This window comes from Dipodomys spectabilis, unplaced genomic scaffold, assembly GCF_019054845.1.
Source record: "Dipodomys spectabilis isolate Male_0828 unplaced genomic scaffold, ASM1905484v1 ptg000263l, whole genome shotgun sequence".
NCBI classification, from domain to species: domain Eukaryota; kingdom Metazoa; phylum Chordata; class Mammalia; order Rodentia; family Heteromyidae; genus Dipodomys; species Dipodomys spectabilis.
Window position 1 is genome coordinate 2411660 of NW_024870940.1, and position 21000 is coordinate 2432659.

Below are 21000 nucleotides of genomic sequence, written 5' to 3' on the forward strand. Positions count from 1 at the left end.
CCTGACAGAAAGGGCAGCGTCTCCTCTAAGACACAGCTCACCTGAGGCTCTCTTCTCCTGAACCCCCGCTTGCTGCCCCCAGTACCACGCAGACACACCCACTGCTCTGCACTCTGCCAGCACTCCGGTCGAGGACCCGAGGCTGAGAGCTCTGAGGCTCCAGCCCGGACTTGCTTGTCCTCTCACTGACTGGAAGAGCATCTCATCCCTCAGGCCTTCGAGGCCTGGCCACGGGTGCATCTCCACTACAGGTCTTGCTCTTCCAGCTAGCCGTTCCCTCACGTGTTAACTCAGTGCTACTATACTCAGTGCACCCCGGACCTTGGTCTGGCCATCAAGAAAGATGCTGTCATCAGAGTTTGCACTTGTAAGGAACAGCAAGAAATAAACTAAGTCATTGAGTCACCTGCTATGGGTGCTGGGGGCTCATTTCGGCAGGCCCCAGCTGGGCTGACATGAAATGTACTTCAACAGGGGTTTTGATGACTGTGGGTTGCGCTGTTCATTGCTAGGGCTGCCCGGAGGGCCGTGCAGTGCCAGGGGCGGAATTGCGGGCAGGGGCCTGGCCGGGCCAGCTCGGAGCACAGGGCTGGCAGAGGATGGAGCTCCACCGTCACTGTTACTTTGAGGCCTGTGGACCACCTGGAGCCACTGGATTGTGTCTAATCTAAGTGCCACCATTTCTGGCAGCACTAGCAAGAGATGACCAGCACTACAGACAGTAAAAGCCACACCAGGCTGCTCCAGGCAGAAAGGAGCTGGTGCTGCCCAAGGGGCCGGTCAGAGCCCAAGCCCAGCCCAGCGGCTGGGAGGAGACTCGGACGGATGCCGTCGGAGGGGACACAGGCTGAGAGCAGAGGCGTGAGCCCCCGGGGCCCGGCCCGACGGGCGCTCCACACGCCAGTGAGAGAACAGTCTGGACCCGAAAGGCCGCCAGCGCATCTCACTTCTGTAATCCTACCTACTCACGAGGCTGCGATCTGAGGATCGCTGGTCAAGGCCAGGCAGAAACATCTGTGAGACTCTCATCTCCAGTTAGCCAGCCAGAAGCTGGAAGTGGAGCAGTGACTCAAGTGGTAGACCATCAGCCTTGAGAGAGCAAGCTAGGCGAGATTACAAGGCCTTGTGCTCAAGCCCCAGGACTGGCACTAGCAGAGGCATGGGCACACGCACACATGCGCGTGCACACACACGCACAGCCAAACTACATTTGTACTAAGCCAGTGTTTCCACCTCTGGACATGCAACTGGACACAAAGCTCAGACACGACATGGGGTGGCACATTCCTGCAGTGACACGGGGAGAGGACGAATCAGTACTGCATGATAAGGAGCACACCACTGAGCGGGGAAGGCAAAGCCACCGCCAGACAACGCAGGGCCTGGCAGACAGAGCGCAGCCACCGCCAGACAACGCAGGGCCTGGCAGACAGAGCGCAGCCACCGCCAGACAACGCAGGGCCTGGCAGACAGAGCGCAGCCACCGCCAGACAACGCAGGGTCTGGCAAACAGAGCGCAGCCACCGCCAGACAACGCAGGGCCTGGCAGAGCGCAGCCACCGCCAGACAACGCAGGGCCTGGCAGAGCGCAGCCACCGCCAGACAACGCAGGGCCTGACAGAGCGCAGCCACCGGAGCCGGGCGGGCGTGTGTGACGAAGCACAGAACAGGCCGGGGGAGGCTGTCAAACTGCTGCTGCCGGGAGGGGAGACACACATGCTCCGAAGCAGCCTGTGCTACTTCTTTGTGTGTGTGTGTATGTTGGTTGTGGGCTTGAACTTTGGGCCTGGGCGCTGTCCCTCAGCTCTTGAGCTCAAAGCTAGCGCTCTACCACTTGAGCCACAGTGTCAATTCCAGCTTTTTCTGCTTATGTGGTGCTGAGGAATCAAACCCAGGGCCTCAGTCATACAAGGCAGGTGCTCTACCACTGAGTCACCTTCCCTGCCCCTGATTCTTCTTTCTAGAACAGTTTCCACCTAACTCAGGTCAGAGAAAGTCGTTAAGTCTTCTAACACAGGTTCTTATGAGGTTTCACAACAGTTCATTGTCAAATAAAGAAATCAGGACTAAAACTTAAAACACAGAGCTAGAAAAGTTGTAGTTCAAAAGTAAATGAGACTTTTAATGAAAAATCTCTTATTCGTAAAGCAGATTTGCTGCAGTAAATGACTTTTCACGCTTGCATGTATCTGTAGCAGGCTTTAGAGCTTTCTCAGTGAACAGAACAAGGCATTTCGCTACAGATGGAAGAGCAACCCCAAGGTCAACATCAGCATGCCCAAAGCTCGCTACCCGTTGGGCTACTTCTCATTTTCTCAATGCCAACCAGTCGTTTCCATTTTTTTATACATTACACCAAAGCATTCACAAAATAATCTCTAAAAAGATGACATAGAAAGATTAGGATCAACAGCCGATGTCAGGTATTCTTGAAAAGATCTGTAGCAGAATTATTTTCTAGGAACAGAAAATAATCGTGAGTAGGCTCACGGCCACCCGGGCCCACCTGGGGGTGTGCTACTTACTTTTTTCCTAAGCAGACCTGGCAAAGGCTCCTTGGTGTTGACCGCAGGGAACAGGGACTCGTCCACGTGTGCTCCTGCCGTCCTGCATCTGTAACAAGGGAGGCCATTTGTGAGCATGCGTCCAAAGATACCCCTCAGCAAGCGGAGGAACCCGCACAGCTGATCTCGATAGAGACCGAATCCGATCATCAGCGTAAACTTTCCCGGACTGCATCTACAAGGTGGGGTTTTTGTTTGTTTAGTGTTAAGAAGAAAAGCCAACCAGGTGTGACAGCTCTTTGTTGGGAGACTGAAGCAGGAGGATCATGAGTTCAAGAGCAGCCTGGACTATGTAGTGAGACCAAAGACCACAAAAGTGAGAGGCCATATGAGAAATATAGTTTGTCTGTACCAATTTTACACTTCTAATGTATTTCAAACTCATTAGTACAGGGCACTTAGAAAGGTAAAAGCAGGTGTTTCTAGCTATATATGGTAAAAATAAACTGGCCATAAAATAGGTTTTGGATGAACCAAACCCAGACAAACTTGAATGTTCATAGCAACTCCATTTACAACAACCCAGGATGCAAAACGCCTCGGATTTCCACTGTGTGGCAAAGGAATGAAGACAAGGGGTCAGGCCTGTGGCAGAATGCTGCGCAGCGCGGGAGGGACAGTCTGAGGTCACGCTGCGTGGCTGAGGACAGGTGTAAGGCGGTATGCGCTGGACCAGCCCATCTGTGGAACCCAGCATCGGGACCAGAGGCTCGCTGTCCAGGGCTGGGGCGGCCAGGGGACACGGTACGAAGTAACAAATTCAATGAGCGTAAAATCCAATTCCCTGGATTTCATCAGGGAACTTGGGGGAGGAGAAATGCTACGTATGTAGAGTGTGGTAGTTACAATGTGAACATAGTTCTCAAAATTCAGTGATCTGTGTTCTCCACTACCTGGGGACAGGCCAGGAGGGCGCAGACCTGCTCTGAATGGGGTCCCTCGGCTGAGCTACTGCTTCCTGCCCACGGCTGGTAACATCAGTCCATGCAGCAGCCTGTGCATGCACATAGGCCAGGAACCGAGGCTGTGATGCGGAGGGCACGAGGCTAACCCAGGAGAGCCAGGCAGCCTCAGCACTGCACTTGCTGCCCAGGAACGAGAGACGGAGACATGCGTCCCCCATCTAGTGGTCAAGAGAGGAAACACTCCCAAGAACATAACCAAGTTCTGGGTCTCTTTTCTTGGGGATCAGGAGTCCCGGGCGCCCTTCCCTGGGCACCCTTCCCTGGGAAGCCGCGCTCACACGCCTCTCACCCACAGGTACAGCGCCTGCAAGGCCCGGTACGGCGCCTGCAAGGCCCCCTCCTTCCTGTCTTCACCTGGGCCAAGCTGCCCACAGCACCGTGTTCCCTAACACAGAATTCACAGAAAGCGCGCTGCCCCCACGGGTGGTACTGAGCTGGGCAAGCACAGTCCTAGCACCCATGCCTAGATTCCAGGGGAAACAGAACCCTGAGGAGCGAGGCACCGCACTGCAGGGGTGTGCGTCATGAACATCGGAGCTAAGATTGATCAGATCCAAAGGATTGCTAGGGAAAGCTTAGAAACCTGTAAGATCTAGACCAAAACAAGGGGAAGAAGGCTTCAAACCCAAAGCACTGGAATTCTGATACCGTGTGTGGAGGGGGGGAGGAGGCAGGACGTAAGCTACCCCATCTCCACTCACTGCCAAACACCAAACCACCGCCAAGGGAACAGACCGTGACCGAGCGCAAAGCCATGGCAGGGACTCCTGACGGATGCACTGGTGCTTTCCCACCAAGAACACCCAGCCACCGAAATACCTGTTCTGAGCTGGCCGGAGCCCCTCCCACAGGGGATGCCTTTAGACACAGCTGTGGTTTGAACCTGGTCCTGATTCCTTATTTAGAAACCTTGTATCAACTTAAAAAAAAAAAACACCTTTTATAGAGAAACTGATTACAAACAAACAAGGGCTCAGCAGCAGAGTGCCTGCCCAGCAAGCACAGGCCTCAATACGCACAAGCAAGCAGGGAGAAAAGTGGCCACGATGCAGATACAGACACCTCCAGCTGCCTGGCACCTGTCACCGCCCGGGGAAATGCCAAGTGTGGCGATGAGCCGGGCGTCAACCCGGCCGGGGCCGTAGCCGTAAGAAGCATTGCCATCTGTTAGTGGTGGCTTCAAAACCTTAAGTTCTGACCACAGGTGAGAGCCACGCTGTTTTCATTTCTTCCACCTGAATCTCTTCTTACAATGAATCATTTTCTGTTCCCTCGAGGAAACGTCAATTTCCTCAGGGGACCGGGGGCTGCGGGACAGTCCGCTCTGTTTTCTTAAGGTTACTTGGACTGGTGTATATTATTTGGACAAAGCATCTCAATCCGTGCACTGAGTGACAGTGCTCATCCTCGGCCCTTGGTTCCCTCCCCTGCCTCCGAGCTCCCCAGTGCCTTCCATGCCTCCGGGTCCCTGCTTACACTTCCATCTCCTTCTTTTCCCTCTCAGCGTCCACATGGGAGGGAGCACTTATCACACAAGATGGGCTTCTCCCACTGCGCACGGCCACCCGCGCTCCCCGGCCACCCCAGCTCCCCGGCCACCCCAGCTCCCCGGCCACCCCCGCTCCCCGCATTTGCTGCCAGCTCCATGTCACCGCGGTCCTTTACCCGCCCACCCACGGGGGGCGGGGGGGCGCCCAGGCAGGTCCTTAACTAACTTGGCTATGGGGGATGGTGCCACTAACACCAGGTGCAAGCCGATTTTGATTCTTTCATTCTTTCGGGGTATATACGCAGAACTGCTAACAGCTGGCTCACCAGGAAGCAGCATTTTTTAATACCTGAGGAACTCTATACTACATTTTTTTTGTTGTTGTTTGTTGGTTGTGGTGTTTGAACTCAGGGCTTGGAAGCTGTCCCTGAGCTCTTTTGCTTCAGGCTAGCACTCTGCCACTCTGAGGCACAGTTCAAAGATAATTGGAGCTAAGAATCTCAGGGGGACTTTCCTGCCTGGGCTGGCTTTGAACCATGATCCTCAGATGTCAGAATTCTAAGTAGCTAGGACTACAGGCGTGACCCATCGGCGTTCAGCTTCTACACTGGTTTCTATGGCCTAGAGCCTGCTCTCAGAGAGAATGCTGGAATAAACCCCAGAGTGGAGCTGTGGTGACAGCTAGTGGCCACACAGCATCACAGCCACTGGAAGTGGCATGTGAGGTACGAAACAGGTTGTGGTGGTGCTCTGTCAGGAGCCGCTTACATATTAGGAAGGAACGGCACAAAGTCCTTTCGGAGGGCTGGAACGGGACATTAAGAGGTAATGTGGCCACTATCAAAAATTTAAATATTCAAACCCTCTGAACTCCAAGACCCAATTCTGAAACTCAAACCTGTGAGTTCCATAAATTATCAAATCTATTACAAAAGATGATTTTACATGTTAGAAAGTCAGTCTCTCTGGGAGCCAACATGGAAAACTGTCCTCTAATCATTAACATAATTCTCTATGCACAAAGCAACATTGTTTATACAAATGTAGAAGTCAATTACGCATGTATTTTTATGCTTTCATATGAGTTGTAAGAAATCTGAGATTTTACACCAAAAGTTCTCCCTGGTCTCTCCCAGTGTAGAGGGAGGAAGACAAGGTAAGAGCAGATTTGGGCAGTTTCTCACTTAAAACCATTTGCACATCTAAAAATACATTTAATTCCAAAGAAGGTTATGTTTTTAAGATAGCAAAGGAGATTTTAAAAAGTAATTAACTGTATGTAATAACTAAAATGTGCTTATAATAAAGAATAAACAAGAGAAAAAATTTGCATTAAAAATGCCAGGGGCCAGTGTCAGTGACCCACGCCTGTAATCCCAACTACTCAGGAAGCTAAGAGGAAAGTCCGTGAGACTTGTGTCTCCAATTAACCACCAAAAAGGCGAGATGTAGTGCTGTAGCTCATGTGGTAGAGCATTACAAGTTCAAGTGCCAGGACCACAAAAATATTCAGGAGATTGGTGGTGCACCCCTTAAATGAACTTTTGAAAAATCGTGTACTTTTTTCTGGTAACTTCTTGACAAATAGGAGTTGGGGCTGGAGGTGAAAAAATGAGAGGAGAGGAACAACAAATACTAGGGCTCTAGGGAGAGAAAACTTAGCAGAAGCACCTAGTGTTCAGTTGACTTCCAAGCACTGGTACAGGTCCCGGTCTTGAGTACTTTCCCTCCACACTCCATACAGCCTTCCAGATGCAGCCCGCATCACCCCACCACTTAATCTATGAGGTATGCTAGGGCAATGATTTACTGAGCATCTGTCATGAGCAGAAGTATCTGCCACAGCCACAAACAAAGGGTAGGGACACTCATGGAGTCCGTAGTATGATACAGTTTAGACAGTCCTATTGCTCTTGTTGTGCTGATGGCTTCCATCTATAACCCTAGCCACTCAGGAGTCTGAGGGCTGAGGATCATCACAGTTTGAAGCCAGCTGGGGCAGACAAATCTGACAATATTCCTATCTCCCTCCAGTGATGCTGAGTGTAGTGTAAGGCCCTGAGTTCAAGCTCCAGGACCAGCACCAAAAACAAGACAAAGCAAAACTCAAAACAGTAACAAACAAAAACAACCAAAGAGCAAAAAGAACTTGTGAGTAACAAATGTAGTCGAAGAACCATATTTACACATTTAATTTCCTAGTAGACAAACTTCCCTTTAGACTTACTCTCCTCCTTTACCTTAAACAAAAGAGGGGGTTCATCCTCTCTCTCCTTTTCAACATAGTTACTATTAGTCTTAATAGTTTAGAATACATTTTTTATTTTAATTGACTTGCTTTTAACAGCCTTTAAGCAAATGCTAGTTACACAGCGTTTTACATTATTTCCATATGACGTTTCCTGACCAAAAGCAGCCCCTCTAGAAACTGGTTGAAGACTTTCTCTAGATAGGTCTTAACAGCTCAAGAACCTTCTCTAGATAAGTCTTAACAGCTCAAGAACTTTCTCTAGATAAGTCTTAACAGCTTAAGAACCTTCTCTAGATAAGTCTTAACAGCTCAAGAAGGGATGGAAGAGAAGAAACAACCAACCCGTGGGGTGGGAGGGAAGTCATGGATGCTCCTCTGAGAAGGGACTGGAAATGTGGTGCAGAGAGGACCCCAGTACACTGGGCTAGGAGCCTGGAGATCACAGAGGGGGAGGGGGAAAAGAGGAGGGGAGGCAGGAGGAGGGGGAAACGGAGGAAAGGCTGTGCTAGAGGCAGCAGGAGAGGCTGGGCTCCGGCCGAGGGTCAGCGCTGTGCGGGGTGGGCAGACGCCACCTGGGCTCAAGGGGTCGGGTGACCTCGGCCGCAGCGGTGCAGCTCCGCAGGCAGAGTCCACAGGCGGCCACCGGTCCCATGGCAGCTTCCTCGGCCTGGCTCAGAATCCACACACAGGAAAAGGGACCCCTGCAGGAGAGACAGCACACGATGCAAACAGCCCGGGCTCCGAGGCTGCACAGCACCGTGCGGGCAGGGTGTTCAGGGCTCCACCGGCCACAAGCCGCACCCTGACCCACAGACCAGCACCAGACAGCAAGCACCCTGTCCTTACCCGCAAAGCACAGCCTGGCAGGGACAGGGCCAGTCCAGGGCACATGTGGATGGCTGCCGGGCCAGAGCAAGACGCCCTGAAAACCATCCACTCTAGGGGAGACACTTCAGGACCCACAGAAGTGAGAAGTGAAGCGGCGGCCGGAGGTACACGGCTCTGGGAAGAGCCTCCACGGCTGAGGCCAGCTTTCAAGCTGCTTTTCCTCAACCGCGCTGAGCCCTCTCAGGCCACAAACGAACCACAGGCCAGGGGAAGGCACAGCATCCCGGCCACCACGTGCACTTGTCCACGGCCCTCCTCCCGGTGGGATTTGGGAAGGGCAGCGTGCGGATCACAGGAGACTGGGGGGACAGAGAACACTCTGGCCTATGAGGAAGGGGAGGGGCAGAGCTCCCAGGACCTCGCTGCTTCCAGACCCGGCCCCCCTCTCCAAGCAAGGGCCAAGGTAAGGACACCAAGGCCCTGTGTGAAGTGTGCGCACCGCTACCCCCGGCCCCGACTCTTGGTTGTAGCTGGAACCCAAGCCAGCTGGGATCCCTTCCCTGCCCCTCACCACGTCCGGGGGCGGGCACGGCGACCCCAGGGGCTGGGGCAGGGCTCTGAAAGCCCAGTTTTCTTCTGAGGATAAAAGCCAAGTTTCTAGCTGACCCTGCACCCACATGCTCAAGAGGCCAAGCTCACTGAAGCTCAGCCTCAAAGACCAGAACCGCTCCAGCCGGGCGCTGGTGGCTCACGCCTGTCAGCCTAGCTACTCAGGAGGCTGAGACCTGAGGATCTAAGTTTGAAGCTAGCTAGTGCAGAAAAGTCCACCTCAGCACCAATTCACCACACAAAGAAAAAGAAAAAAGAAAAGCTGGAAATGGAAATGAGCACCAGCCTTGAGCTTTAAAAAAGCCAAGTGTGACTGTGAGGACCCGAATCATAGCCCCAGCCCCAACAATAAGTAAACAGAAATAACCCACACCCTGAATGATCATTCCCACATGTGTCTCCAGCCTTCCCTGACTGCTCCTTCCCGCCTCCTCCTGACATTCCCCGGGAAAGATGTCAGATATGCACCTGAAAGTGAGCAGAAGGGACCAACAGCTCATCCCTGACCCGTCTCTGAAGTCTTCTCAGCCCCAGCCAAGGGTGAAACCATCTTTCTGTCTCCTCAGGGCCCCAGACCTCAGGCAGCCCTGATTCCTTCTCCAGACACACAGCACCCAGGCACCTTGGATGGACCCTATCACCTTGGAACCAAACACACCCTGACCCTCCATTCCTCATGCCTGCCTGCTACTACCCAGATGAGAGTGAGAGAGAAGGGAGAGGGGGAGAGGAGGGAGGAGAAAGAGAGAGGGGCCAGAGAGGGAGGGAGGGAGGGAGAGAGCGAGCGTGAGAGCGAGCGCATGTCCCGTGGCACGCCTCCGCCCTCACCCACTCCCTCACATTTCCCTGCTTCTCACCCTGCTCGTGACCCCCCACCCCCACCCCAGCTGCTCCCTAACCCTTTCCGTGGCTCTCTGGGGACAGAGTATGTCCTCAGACTTCATAAACACACATGACCTAACCCCCAGGACCTCAGAATCTGCCGGTCCTTCAGACAGGATAACATCAAAGGACAGGGTAAGGTGAGACTGAAATTTGGGTCCCGGATCTCAGGAACGCCATCCTGGCACCTTAGCAGGAGATGGGGACCCTCTGAGAACTGTAGGGGTGACAGTGGACATTCCGTGGAGTGCAGATGTGCCCTGAGCTGTTAAGCTCCAGGGAAGTCTTGCTTCCTCCAGATAACTGGGTCCTGGAGGCGCTGGCTGCTCTCCTGGGTATTTGCTCGTTAGGATTCATTTCTCACCCTGGTCTTATGGTTTCTGCCTTTATAAGCTTGGTGGTGGGATTCGAGGCTGCGGGTGTGTGGGACAGGAATCCACCTGCAGGCGCCAGCTTTCTAATGAAGACTCCCAGTGTGACCTCTCAACGTGTGGCTTCTCTGTAGCTCACCAACTGAATTCCCCCACAACGAAAGGAGTGGCGTGGTGGCCACTTCGCGGGAAGTGCACTGGGGGAGACGGCCCAGGACAGGAAGAGGGACCACACACCCCTGCAGGCCAGCTGACTAACATGAGGACTGCGCTTCTTGTGGTCTTCCATTCCAGGCTCCTGGCCTCCTGGCCTCGGTTCACCCTCCCTCCAGTGGAAGGAGGAACTGCATCTGTTTTAAAGCTGTAGACACCGAGGCTAGGAGATGTTAAGTTACTTGCCCACTAAAGTCAGGAAGATCAAACTCTACCTGCTTCTATGGGGCGCACAAAATAGAATACTAGATTTGTACCAAGACTAGGAAGGCTCAGGGAGAAGGATGAGGGCTGCTTACTTTTCCACCCACAGCACCGACACAAGCTTTGCCCCTCTCTTCTTGGCCTTGTCCCAGGTGCTCTGGTATCCATCTTTAAAAACCACATGAGTCACTTGTTTGTTAAAAGTTTTTGAGACCTGCAGAAAACAAAATGCACATTACTATCTACTTACAATCTCTTGAGCACAAATTATCAAAATGGATCATTCAAAATTTCTCTCTCTGTCATCTGTGAGAAATATAAAGCAAATACTGAAACAAATGAGAATGATTTGAGAGCGGCTGCCCTTCAGAAAGGGCAGGGGAGGAGCTAGGTGTAACATTCCCCTAAGGTCCTGAGCACTGGGAACAGAATTTAGCTCACACTAGTACCTCTGGCCTTCCTTCACCTTCTGACCCACTCTAAGACCGGCCTCTCCCCCTGGCCTGACTCAAGCAAGTTCCCACAGCTCACACACAGCTTGCCTTCCGGGAAGACAACGCCCACCAGCTCTTCCCTGGGGCCTGATTCCTGGAGCAGCAGCGGGCATCCATCCCCTGGGTCTTCTCCAGGGGAAACTGAACCAAGTGCACAGTTCTCAATCAAGAGGTTATTAGCCATCTATCTCCTCTTTCCCCTGGACTGGAAGTGTGTTGTTGTTCCACCTCGGAAATTCTTCCTCCTTTGGCTTCCGGCTAGCTTACCTGTTGGCTTTACTGACATTTTTCTCCCCATCCCTGAGCGGCTGGCCCCATCCATGCCGTGGGAAGTCTCTTCTTACCCTGCCCAGATCTCACCAGATCCCTCAGGTTTTGGCCCCCAAATCATGATCTCTAGTGAAGAGTGTCCCAGCTCTGGATCTGTACTTACAGATGCCTAGGGGACATTTCTCACCCACCCCAATCTAAAGTGCACACATACAAACCCACTCTTCCCACATGGCTCCTACTGAGAGAAGCGCTAGGCAGCCAGGGACAGGAGGCAGGCCAGGTCTCCACGGGCTTCCCACCACGCCCGCAGGACCACTCTCCTCCATTCCACCCATTTTCCTCTTTTTAAAAAATGTCTCCCTAGACCTGCCCACTGCCGAGGCCTTCAAGCTCTCAGGGAGGGCTCCCCAAATTTAAACACAAAGGGAGCCATCTCTACATATGGGTGATGCCCTCCGACCGGGGTGGCCGGCAGAGCTTCCTACCTTGGCCCCCATGGCCGTGAGCTGGTGTGAGAAGGTCTTGGAATAGTTCTCCCTCTCCGTGGAGGACCACACTTCCACGTAGGCCACGACATCTGCGGACAGACAGGGTTCAGTGGGGCGTCCACACCCACCCGGGCCCAGCAGGTGTTCACGTCCACTGAAAAGTGGGGCTGCTGTTGACACAGTGCAGAACCGCACAGGTGTGGGGCAGGCATGCGGGGTGGAGGGGGCGCTAGGGGGGACACGCGGGGTGGAGAGGACATTGAGGGGGACATGCGGGGTGGAGGGGACATTGGGGGGACATGCAGGGTGGAGGGGGACACTAAGAGGACAGACGAGGTGGAGGGGGTGACAGGCGGGGTGGAGGGGACACTAAGGGGCGGGGTGAGGGGCGCAGGCGGGGTGGAGGGGGACGGGCGGGGTGAGGGGGACAGGCGGGGTGAGGGGCACAGGCGGGGTGGAGGGGGACAGGCGGGGTGAGGGGCGCGGGCGGGGTGAGGGGCGCGGGCGGGGTGAGGGGCGCGGGCGGGGTGAGGGGCGCGGGCGGGGTGAGGGGCGCGGGCGGGGTGAGGGGCGCGGGCGGGGTGAGGGGCGCGGGCGGGGTGAGGGGCGCGGGCGGGGTGAGGAGGACAGGCGGGGTGAGGGGCACAGGCGGGGTGGAGGGGGACAGGCGGGGTGAGGGGCGCGGGCGGGGTGAGGGGCGCGGGCGGGGTGAGGGGCGCGGGCGGGGTGAGGGGCGCGGGCGGGGTGAGGAGGACAGGCGGGGTGAGGGGCACAGGCGGGGTGGAGGGGGACAGGCGGGGTGAGGGGCGCGGGCGGGGTGAGGGGCGCGGGCGGGGTGAGGGGCGCGGGCGGGGTGAGGGGCGCGGGCGGGGTGAGGGGCGCGGGCGGGGTGAGGGGCGCGGGCGGGGTGAGGGGCGCGGGCGGGGTGAGGAGGACAGGCGGGGTGAGGGGCGCGGGCGGGGTGAGGGGCGCGGGCGGGGTGAGGGGCGCGGGCGGGGTGAGGGGCGCGGGCGGGGTGAGGGGCGCGGGCGGGGTGAGGGGCGCGGGCGGGGTGAGGAGGACAGGCGGGGTGAGGGGCGCGGGCGGGGTGAGGGGCGCGGGCGGGGTGAGGGGCGCGGGCGGGGTGAGGGGCACGGGCGGGGTGAGGAGGACAGGCGGGGTGAGGGGCACAGGCGGGGTGGAGGGGGACAGGCGGGGTGAGGGGCGCGGGCGGGGTGAGGGGCGCGGGCGGGGTGAGGGGACACTAAGGGGCGGGGTGAGGGGCACGGGCGGGGTGAGGGGCACTAAGGGGACAGGCGGGGTGAGGGGCACAGGCGGGGTGAGGGGACACTAAGGGGACAGGCGGGGTGGAGGGGGACAGGCGGGGTGGAGGGGGACAGGCGGGGTGAGGGGCACGGGCGGGGTGAGGGGCACACGCCGGGGTCGGGGCAGGCTGGGGGTCCCTCACCTTTCAGGAAGCCGCCCGCTGCGGCCCTGGGCGCCGCCATGACACTCCGCGGAACCCGGCCAGCGCGGGAGCGCACTGCGCACGCGTCCGAGCAGCCGCCCGCCGCGTCCGCGGACCCGTCTTCCGGGATTTGGAGGCCGCCGAGGGGCGGGAGCTGGGGGAAGGCGGGGAGCCTGCGAGGGCGTGTCCCGGAGGCGGGGTCTGTCAGGGGCACGTCCGGGGCGGGGCCGAGCCGGGGCGGGGTCCTGGGCGGGGCCAAGCCGGGGCCGGGGCGGGTCCTGGGCGGGGCTCTCCTCACCCCCCCCCCAGGCTTCCCAGGCCCCGCCCACCCGCGGGCCCCACCTTCCCGTCCAGCCTCCGGAGGCCGAGCGCCGACCCGGCGCGCGCCTGGGCCCGGTCCGCGCGCGTCTGTGATGGGGTCGGCCGGGGAGCCGAGCCCGCGGCCCCGAGCGCCCGGCCACCGGGCCGCGGTGGAGGCGCCGGGTCCCAGACCCGAGGCTGCGCCCAGACCGCGGCGCTTTAGAGAAGCGGAGGAGTGGCCGGCGCCACATTGCTGAGGCCTGGCGCCTGCGCGCGCACGCGCACACTCGCGCACCCGCACGCGCCCGCACACACGCGCGCCCGCGCACACACGCGCCCGCACGCGCACACCTATACACTCTCCCGCACACACGCGCGCCCGCGCACCCACACTCGCCCGCACACACGCGCCCGCACGCGCACACACGCGCCCGCACGCGCACACCTACACACTCTCCCGCACACACGCGCGCCCGCGCACCCACCCTCGCCCGCACACACGCGCGCCCGCGCACCAAGCGCCGCTGGCCGAGCCCGAGGCCCCCGAGGTCGCCGGGACTGGGCGGCCGGCCGCGGCTTCACGTCGAGCCGGGGCTGGGAAGGTGGCTCGCGGTAGAACGCTTGCCTCGCATGCCCGAGGCCCGGGCTCGAGTCCCCAGCGCCACGGACACCGGACACCGGAAGTGGCGGTGTGGCTCAAGCGGTCGAGCGCCAGCCTCGGGCGGACGAGCGCAGGGACAGCGCTAGGCCCTGGGTTCAAGACCCACGAAATTCAAACCCGGCAGCGCGCCGACGCCCCTCCGCGCCCGCCGGGGACGCGCGGACAGCGGACGGGACAAGCAGGGGCGGGGACGCGCGGACAGCGGACGGGACAAGCGGGGACAGGGACGGGGACGTGGGGACGGGGACGTGTGGGGATGGGGACGCGGGGACGGGGACGCGGGGACAGGGATGCGAGGGGACGGGAGCTCCAGGAGGAATGTGAACCTGGTCAGAGGCCGGAGGAGCCAGGGGCGGTGCGGACAGACTGAGATGCGCACTCCGCACTCCGAAGGCCCAGTGGAAGGAGGACGGGAGGAGGCCGCCACCAGGTGTGACCTGCGACCTCCAGCTCAGGAGCCTTGAGAAGTGAAGTTCTGCTCCTTAAGCCGTTTGTGATGGAGGCCAGGACACAGCCAGGCCCTGAGTCAGTGCCGCCCCTCCCCACGCCAAGGCCGCCAGGCTGCAAGCTGAGCGGAGGGCTGGGGAGTATCTGTTGATTGTTGAAACATAAATGGAGAGGAGGGGGAGGGAGGAGGGAGGAGGCGGGGGAGGAAGATGAAGAGGAAGAAGATACCAAGATGTAGAACACACCTCCGGAGGTTTCCAGTGCTTTCCAGCGTGCCTGGTTGGTGGGGCGGTGAGGGAGAGGAGGGGAGTCAGAAGCAGAGGAGTCTGGGAGTGGGGAGGTTCGAGCCTCCGCTTCGGCGGTCGGGGGCAGCCTGGAGGCCAGCGGTTAAAGGATCAGTGGAGGTAAGGGTGAGGAAGGTGTACTTTCCACTACGACTGTGTGTGTGTGAGCGTGAGTGTGTGTGAGATGGAAGGCGCCCTCCAGGGTTAACCGCTCCGGATGGGCAGTGTCCTTAGGATGAGCGTAGGCCCAGGATTCCACCTTGAGCACCAGGCCAGGCACCAGGCCCAGTGCGCTCTGTGCCTCTGTCCGGAAGGGAGTAACAATGGCATCGGCCTGCCGGCTCGCTGGGAGAATTGGAAATAATGAGTGTTGCACATCTGCCTCAGAAGACCTTCAGTGAAAGGTAACAGTTGTTAGACTCCAGCTTGGCTTTGGAATTTAAATGCACTGTTCTGTGAAAAGAAGCTTACCAGCTCAATAAAAGTCAAGGTGCTATCGTGTGTGTTTAAGGTTGATCAGCTGCTTTATAATTGAGTCGGGTTATTGCCCACACAGTTGTTTTTCATTCCAGTTAAACGTGATTGATAGGTAAACCATGAGGCAATACATGCTTTGTTTAGTACAGTTTAGGTCTAGGTATCTCATGAGGAGTTCCTGGAACTGTGTAAACACATACATTAAATAAACAAGTTACAACACTGAAACACAGCAAAACAAACCCTCTGATTCTGATCTAGGAAAAAAAAAAAAAGACACTTGGACTAGATTAGCACAATGACTTAATTTCTTTTTCTCCAGAGACTTGAAAGCCACTGTTGGTGGAACTCCAAAAATTTCTCCCTCTATGATCTGAAATAACTTGGATGTTCATGTTTTACTTTCTGAAGGAAACATACCTGTTGGATTAAAGACATGGCAAAGTCTGGTGTCTCATAGATAAATTGAACAAGTATATCAAGTAGATTCAATTCATAGTCGAGCTGTCTGGTATTTTATAGAAGTTAAATGTGCATGGAGACTTGGGCTGTCAGCAGAGGTACTATTCAGTTTTCTTCATCTCTGGAGGATGGTTTTGCGGAGACATGTACCCAGACTCTGAGTTTACCACCTGCTCCTGCTCTCCTGCCCGGTCCAAGGGGAGATTACAAGCCACCTGGCTCAGGTGCTCCTGCTGAGCCAGGAAATGGCTTCACATGTGACACCTGAGCAGGCTTCCTGTTCTCAGGAGGTCTGGCCAGGGCTCCTTTTCAGTTGGTAGCCAGCTCAGGACCCGTGGGGCGGATGGCCTGTGCAGATTAACACGCTAATTAATCGATTATAGTGATCATGTAGAATAATAATAATGCACTGATCACTGTAGAGGAATGTCCTCATCCCTCGTGGAAGGCCTCCAGCCATTGTGTCTAACAAGGCGATTGTGGCTCCTCCCTGCGGGGCCTTCCTGGACCAGGTGCTGCTGTCTTCCTGGGGTTCCTGCTGTCAGCTCAGTGCCACAGCCTTGCCTGGCAGTGGTGTCTCCACACCACACCTGCTCAGCACGCCCGCCCCTGTGATCCAACTCCACACCTTACATCTGCGCCCCTCGTGAGCTGGTACTGAGGCTCCACCTCACGGCCCCTTGCTTAGTGTCTGGATCAAGACTTGTGTGCTCTACCCCGTGATTACATGCCTCCACTTCTGCCTGCTTCCTCCTCCTCCTCCTCCTCCTCCTCCTCTTCCTCCTCCTCCTCCTCCTCCTCCTCTTCTTCCTCCACCACCCCCTCCCCCTCTGTGCCTTTCCTCCTCCTCCTCCTCCTCTTCCTCTTCATCCTCTTTTTACTTCTCTCCATTCTCTTCATCCTCCTCTCCTCCTCCTCCTCTTCCCTCTTCACCTTTCCTCCTCCTCTTCCTTCTCTTCTTCCTCCTTTTCCTCTTCCTCCTCCTCCTCCTCTTCCCTCTTGGCCTTTCCTCCTCCTCTTCCTTCTCTTCCTCCTCCTGCTTCTCTTCCTTCTCTTCCTCTTCCTCTTTCTCTTCCTCCTCCTCCTCCTCTTACTCTTCTTCCTCCTCCTCCTCTTACTCTTCCTCCTTTTCCTCCTCGTCCTCCTCCTCTACCTCCTCCCTCTGTGCTTTTCTTCCTCCTCCTTTCCTTCCTCCTCCTCCTCTTCTCTTTCTCTTCTTCTTCCTTCTCTTCCTTCTCCTTTTCTTCCTCTTCATCCTCTTCTTCCTTTTCCTCCTCTTCCTCCCTCGTCATCTTCCTCCTCCTCCTCCTCCTTCTCCTTCTCCTTCTCTTCTTCCCCTCCTCCTCCTCCTCCTCCTCCTCCCTCTGTGCCTTCTCCTCCTCCTTCTCTTCCTCATGCTCTGCCTCTTCCTCATCCTTCTCCTCTTCTTTCTTCTGCTCCTCCTTTTCTTCTTCCTCCTCCTCTTTCTCCTCCTCTTCTTCCCTCTTCTTCCTCCTTTTCTTCCTCTTCCTTCTCTTCTTCCTCCTCCTCCTCCTTCTCTTCCTCCTTCTCTTCCTTCTCTTCTTCCTCCTCCTCCTCCTCTTCCTCCTTCTCCTCCTTTCTCTTCCTCTTTCTTCTCCTCTTCTTCCTCCTCCTTTTCTTCCTCTTCATCCTCTTCCTTCTCTTTCTCCTCCCTCTTCTCCTTTCCTCCTCCTCCTTTTTCTTCTCCTTCTCTTCCTCTTCCTCCTTTTTTGCCTCTTCCTCCTCCTCCTATTCCTCCTTCTCCTCCTCTTCCTCCTCCTCCCCCCTCTGCACCTTTCCACCTCCTCCTTTTCCTCCTCTTCCTCCTTCTCTTCCTCCTCCTCCTCTTCCTCCTCCTCCTCTTCCTCCTCCTCCTTTGTTGGTTGATGTGAGATAAGCATATCTCTGATTTAGCCATGCATTTATTCTATCTCTGTATCCACACAAGGATCAGGAAGGCTGGAACTCCAGTGTGAGCTCAGTGGCTCACACGTGGGTGAGAGGGGCGGGGCCTGGTGTGAGCTCAGTGGGTCACACACGGGTGGGAGCGGGCCCTGTATGTAGCAGAGAAGGGCTGATCTGCAGGGAGGATGTGAGTGCTCCTCCTCCGTGTGGGCCTCCTCCCGGCTTCTCTCCGCTCCTCCTCTGTGTGGGCCTCCTCCCCGCTCCTCCTCTGTGTGGGCCTCCTCCCCGCTCCTCCTCTGTGTGGGCCTCCTCCCCGCTCCTCCTCTGTGTGGGCCTCCTCCCCGCTCCTCCTCTGTGTGGGCCTCCTCCCCGCTCCTCCTCTGTGTGGGCCTCCTCCCCGCTCCTCCCCCGTGTGGCGCCTCCCCTGGCCGGACCGGGGTTCAGTGGTGATGCCTGAGACCCAGCCGGCAGAGCATGTGCCCCGGTGGGATGGGAGGGCCCACTTGCCCGCAGAGCTCGGACAGTGCCCTGTGTGAGGCTGCATCTCCCGAGGTGGAGCGCGCGGTGAGTGCTCCCCCGAGGTGTGGCCCGAGGCCGGCCAGGAGCTGCCCACCCACCGTGAGCTCAGTGTGTCCGAGGACAGGCGAACCGCTCGCTGCCGTGCTTCTAAAGGATGTCTGAGTGCACGTTTTCCATGAGCGAGTGGAAGAACTGTTGCGCTCCGAGGCCACCTCCCAGTCTCCACACGCAGGGACCGTGGCACCATGTGCCTTTGTGGCTCAGGCCGTCCCCGCACGCAGACAACGTGGCACCATGCGCCTCCGTGGCGTGGCTCAGCCGGTCCCTGCACGCAGACACCGTGGCACCGTGCGCCTCCGTGGCTCAGCCGGTCCCTGCACGCAGACACCGTGGCACCATGCGCCTCCGTGGCTCAGGCGTCCCCGCACGCAGGGACCGTGGCACCGTGCGCCTCAGTGGCGTGGCTCAGGCCGTCCCCGCACGCAGGGACCGTGGCACCGTGCGCCTCCGTGGCTCAGCCGGTCCCTGCACGCAGACACCGTGGCACCATGCGCCTCCGTGGCGTGGCTCAGGCGTCCCCTCACGCAGACACCGTGGCACCGTGCGCCTCCGTGGCTCAGGCGTCCCCGCACACAGACACCGTGGCACCGTGCGCCTCCGTGGCTCAGCCGGTCCCTGCACGCAGACACCGTGGCACCGTGCGCCTCCGTGGCTCAGGCGTCCCCGCACGCAGGGACCGTGGCACCGTGCGCCTCCGTGGTTCAGGCGCCCCCTCACACAGGGACCGGGGCACCCTGTACCTTCGTGGCTGGGCAGCCGTGGCTCAGGCTGGGAGCGCCGGGAAACGCCACCTGACTGCTGTGTCACACGACAAAGCGGGGTTGAAGAAGGGTTGTGGTGACAGATGCAGGGACTGAGGGAAAGCAGGCCCTGGGTCAAGGAGGGTTCTAGAAGCTGAAAAGATCAGCGGGCAGATTCCCCACTGGAGCTCCCAAAAGGTACCCACTGCTGGCGACCCTTTAATAGGGACTCAGGGAACCCCCAAATGAGCAGAAATGCTGCAGTAACAAACTCATGGTTCTAGAGCCATGCGATCAATGGTAACGTGTTGCTTACAGTGGCAATAGGAACCTAATAATAGGGCATAAAACTGGATTGGTGAGCCCTGGCTAGTGGAGCAAATGCTGCCGCCTGAACAGCTCCCCTCAACAAGGCCCTCAGCCCCCAGACGCTCATCCATCCATCCATCCGTCCATCTGCATCTCTATGCAGTGCAGAGTTCAGGTCGCACAGACGCCCACCACAGGATGCACTGGGAAGACACCGGCTTTTGTTTTTATAAAATTCTTGTTGCTATTATAAAGGCAATGTGCAGAGGGGTTACCATCACTGTCAGCTAATGAGCACATTCCTTTTTTGGGCAATGCCACTCCTTCCCCGATTCGCTCCCAGTTTTCCCCTTCCATCCCCACCTACAAGTTGTGTAGTTCATCTCCAATGTTATGTCTGGTGGGTACTATGGATAAATGTTAGGATGGCCGTACCGAACATCATACAAGAAAAGCCTAATGGATAAAGCTATCATTTTGGAGGTTACTCTTTCCTCGTGACAGAAATTATTTTCATGTCTAATGGAGGAAAATCTATGTTGACAAGTACCCTGTCAAATCTGAGAATTTTACTCAATTGCTGACACTTAGAATCTCCCTGTGGGCTGCACTTCCTCTGATAAGAAAAGAAATGGCACACACCTTGTGATCGCCAGTTTGGGATACTTTTCTTTTTAAAAATTTTATTATAGGAAGTGGTGCTGTGGCTCAAGCGGTAGAGCACTCACCTTGAGCTGAAGAGCGCAGGGACAGCGCCCAAGCCCAGAGTTCAAGCCCCATGACTGACAAAAAAAAATTATTATAAAGATGATGTGCAGAGGAGTTACAGCTACATAAGTCAGCTAATGAGTACATTTCTTTTAGACTAGTGTCACCCTCTCCCTCATTTTCTCCCTACGTTTTCCCTCCCGCTTCCCCCCAACCTGTAAAGTTCATCTCCAACATCGGGTCTAGTGGGCTTCACTGCTGAATTGTCCCCCCTTTGTCCCACCATCTCTCTGCTTCCCCTTCTACACCCCGAATCAGAAAATTTATATACAAGACAAAGGGTACAGAAATAGAAAATGACTACTAAAGGGAATAAACCAAAGAAAAAAGAAGCACCACAAACAGTACAATAAAAACTCCTTGTTTCCGTTTCTTAGAGTTCATTTCCATATGCATCATTTCAATGATCATGTGCACATAACTATTGAGCCCTTGTGATCCTCTCCTAAGAATATCCTCTTTTGTTCTCACTGTGTGAATGTTTAGAGTGCTGCTTAATTAATCATGTCCAAGTGTAATTATTTGACTTTTCCTACCCATTGGGTTTACTTGTAGATGTATAGACACAATCTAATTATTACAAATGAGGAAAACCATGCAGCCTATGTTTCTTGGGATCTGGCTTACTTCACTTAATGTAATATTTTTCCAAATGTCTTTCCTTTCCTTATGAATGGGACAATGTCATTTTTCATGATAGTGGCATAGAATTCCATGGTATGTATATATCACATTTTCTTGACCCATTCCTCCACTGAGGGGCATCTGGGTGATTCTATATCTTAGCTATGGTAAACAATGATGCAAATGAACATGGTTGTGCTGGTGGCTTTAGTGCAAGACTGGTTTGTGGTCATTTGGGTAAATGCCCAGGACTGGGATTGCTGGATCCTAGGGAAGCTCTATGTTTAGTCTTTGGAGGGTGGTTTATAAAGATCTAAACTTCAGTTTTCTGCATTTGTGTAGTGCCATTTGTTGAAGAAGCTGTCT

General features: G+C 56.2%; 1 protein-coding gene across 1 annotated transcript in view; it reads right to left on the minus strand.

Annotated features, from left to right (window-relative positions):
- Mcph1 (microcephalin 1) overlaps positions 1-13164 on the minus strand; it is a 151436-nt gene extending 138272 nt beyond the window's left edge. Inside the window, exons 1-4 of the mRNA XM_042699854.1 lie at positions 13079-13164; positions 11629-11720; positions 10472-10590; positions 2526-2613 (exon numbers count right to left, since the gene is read on the minus strand). Coding sequence (XP_042555788.1) covers positions 2526-2613; positions 10472-10590; positions 11629-11720; positions 13079-13118 — 339 coding nt within the window. The 5' untranslated portion in view covers positions 13119-13164. The remainder of the gene's footprint in view (positions 1-2525; positions 2614-10471; positions 10591-11628; positions 11721-13078) is intronic.
- Positions 13165-21000: the final 7836 nt, after the last annotated feature.